This window comes from Gregarina niphandrodes (genome assembly GCF_000223845.1).
Source record: "Gregarina niphandrodes unplaced genomic scaffold scaffold00108, whole genome shotgun sequence".
Taxonomy (NCBI): domain Eukaryota; phylum Apicomplexa; class Conoidasida; order Eugregarinorida; family Gregarinidae; genus Gregarina; species Gregarina niphandrodes.
The window spans coordinates 755-2675 of NW_011645873.1; the positions used below are offsets into that span (position 1 = coordinate 755).

General features: G+C 49.8%; 1 protein-coding gene across 1 annotated transcript; it reads right to left on the bottom strand.

Moving 5' to 3' along the window:
* Positions 1-281: 281 nt before the first annotated feature.
* GNI_200460 (integrase core domain protein) lies at positions 282-1862 on the bottom strand (the record flags this gene model as incomplete). The annotated part of the gene is made up of 1 exon (XM_011135439.1): positions 282-1862. One exon carries the CDS (start codon positions 1860-1862, stop codon positions 282-284), a length of 1581 nt encoding a protein of 526 aa, XP_011133741.1.
* Positions 1863-1921: the final 59 nt, after the last annotated feature.

The following is a 1921-nucleotide window of genomic DNA, read 5'->3' on the forward strand; positions in this document are numbered from 1 at the left end:
CCGAAGAGAATCATACCAGTAGACCAAACAGCCAACTGCACTGATTTGTTTCTGGGCTTCGTGGCTGTCTACTGAAGGAATCGTGGGCTGTGACATATTGAAACTTAGCCGATTGATATCAAATGAAAGTTAAATGCTACTCTGCAGAGTGCTAAAAATTCCTACCCCATCGCACCCCAACTCCTTGTTTTATTTGTGTGTGCTGAGGCGTCCTGTCTCAGTCGAATCGTGTGTCCATCGTCGTTGAGTGGGGCGCTCATACGTCACAACCTCCCGGGGTTTTAAGAGTCGCGGGGTACCAAGGCGAAATGAAATCTTGGGTTTCCTGCTTCCTTCATCAGTAGTCGGTCGATGGAAGATTTCCTTCTGCCAGTGAACGGCCGGATCATAGGTCTCTGCGAAGGTCGACTTCCACGCGGGATGCTCGGCCTAGATTCATGAGGGTTGGCACGCCGTAGCGGATCGGTATCTCGTGGTATATGCCTGTCATGGTCAGAGTTGATTTCTCGTATTGTGAGCGCTCGAAGATCCACCGGAATCCGTGCTATCTTCATGACCTCCGAAAGAGGAGCTTCATACACTAAGTCTTTGTGCCACACAGACTGCGTGACCACCTTGTTATCTTTTAGCGCGGTCACTCGGCAAGGCTCCGACCACGTGGGAATGAGTTTACTGACTCCGAAGCGCTGCTGTATGGTAGCCAGCATCTTTCCACGCAAGAGCACCACCACCGTATCTCCGACGTAGATTTCCTTCTTCACAGGCGGTCGTCCTTTGCTGACTGAAGACAAAGTGTGGTTGAGGGCATCCTGCCGGAACGTGTTCAATAGCCTGAGACGCGGAATCACATCCGTTATGTAAGTCTCGAACTTGTGCCATTCTTGGAAGTGAGGTAGAACCAAGTCTGCGCCGGTGATGATCCGATACGGTGACTCACCAGTAGTTGGGTGCGGCGTGGAACGATAGGCCAACATGGCAGAGGCAACGATCTCCGTGAAACTCCAGTCTGTTGTCGACACGAACGCGCTAACAGACTTATTGAGATACTGATGGAAGGCCTCTACGACACCATTGCCTTGAGGGTAGTACGTTGAACAGTAGAGACAATTCATTCCCAGTCCTTGACAACGCTCTCTAAACTCTTCCGCGCGAAATGCACTGTCGCTCAACAGATTCCTCGGAGCACCGAGAACGGCAACCCAGTTGCAGTAGAAGGCTTCCCATAGATCGACTGCACGGACTGTGCGGAGAGGGATTGCAATGGCGAACTTACTGAAATGATCGATGCAGGTGAATATGTAGAACTGTTGTTCCCGAAACCAGATAGGGCCGACCGTATCACACGCGACCACTTCGAACATACCAGTCGAGAGTAGATTACCTCGCACGAAGTCTATCGCCGTATGCCTTCGTCGAATGCATGTCAGGCACTGTTTCGCAAATTGCCGAACATCATTCATCATGTTAATCCACCAGAAGTATTTAGACAACCGATGGTAGGACCTTTGAACACCTTGGTGGGCTCCAACTCGGGAGAAATGAAAGTAGAATAGAACCCGTCGTCGGAGTACCTCAGGAACATACACGCGATTTCGCACGATTGGTAGACCATTTTGAAGTGTATACGAGAAAGGTGGTTCAGGTTCTTGTTCAAATGCGTTAGCGACATCTTCAGGCGTGGGGAACGTCTCATTGAGGGTCAACATTGACGGTTGAACATCCGTCTGTGATGTCAGGACCCACCTAGCGTCAATATCTTCGTCTAACTTACCAAACTCGACGTCACGCGTGAAGATATCCACGTGTTGTTGACTTTTTCCAGCTCTGTAGATGATCTTAAACTGAAATTCTTGAAGAAACATAGCCCACCTGGCAACCCGTGATTTCTCTGTACTCCAGAGCCACTTTAAGCTCTGATGAT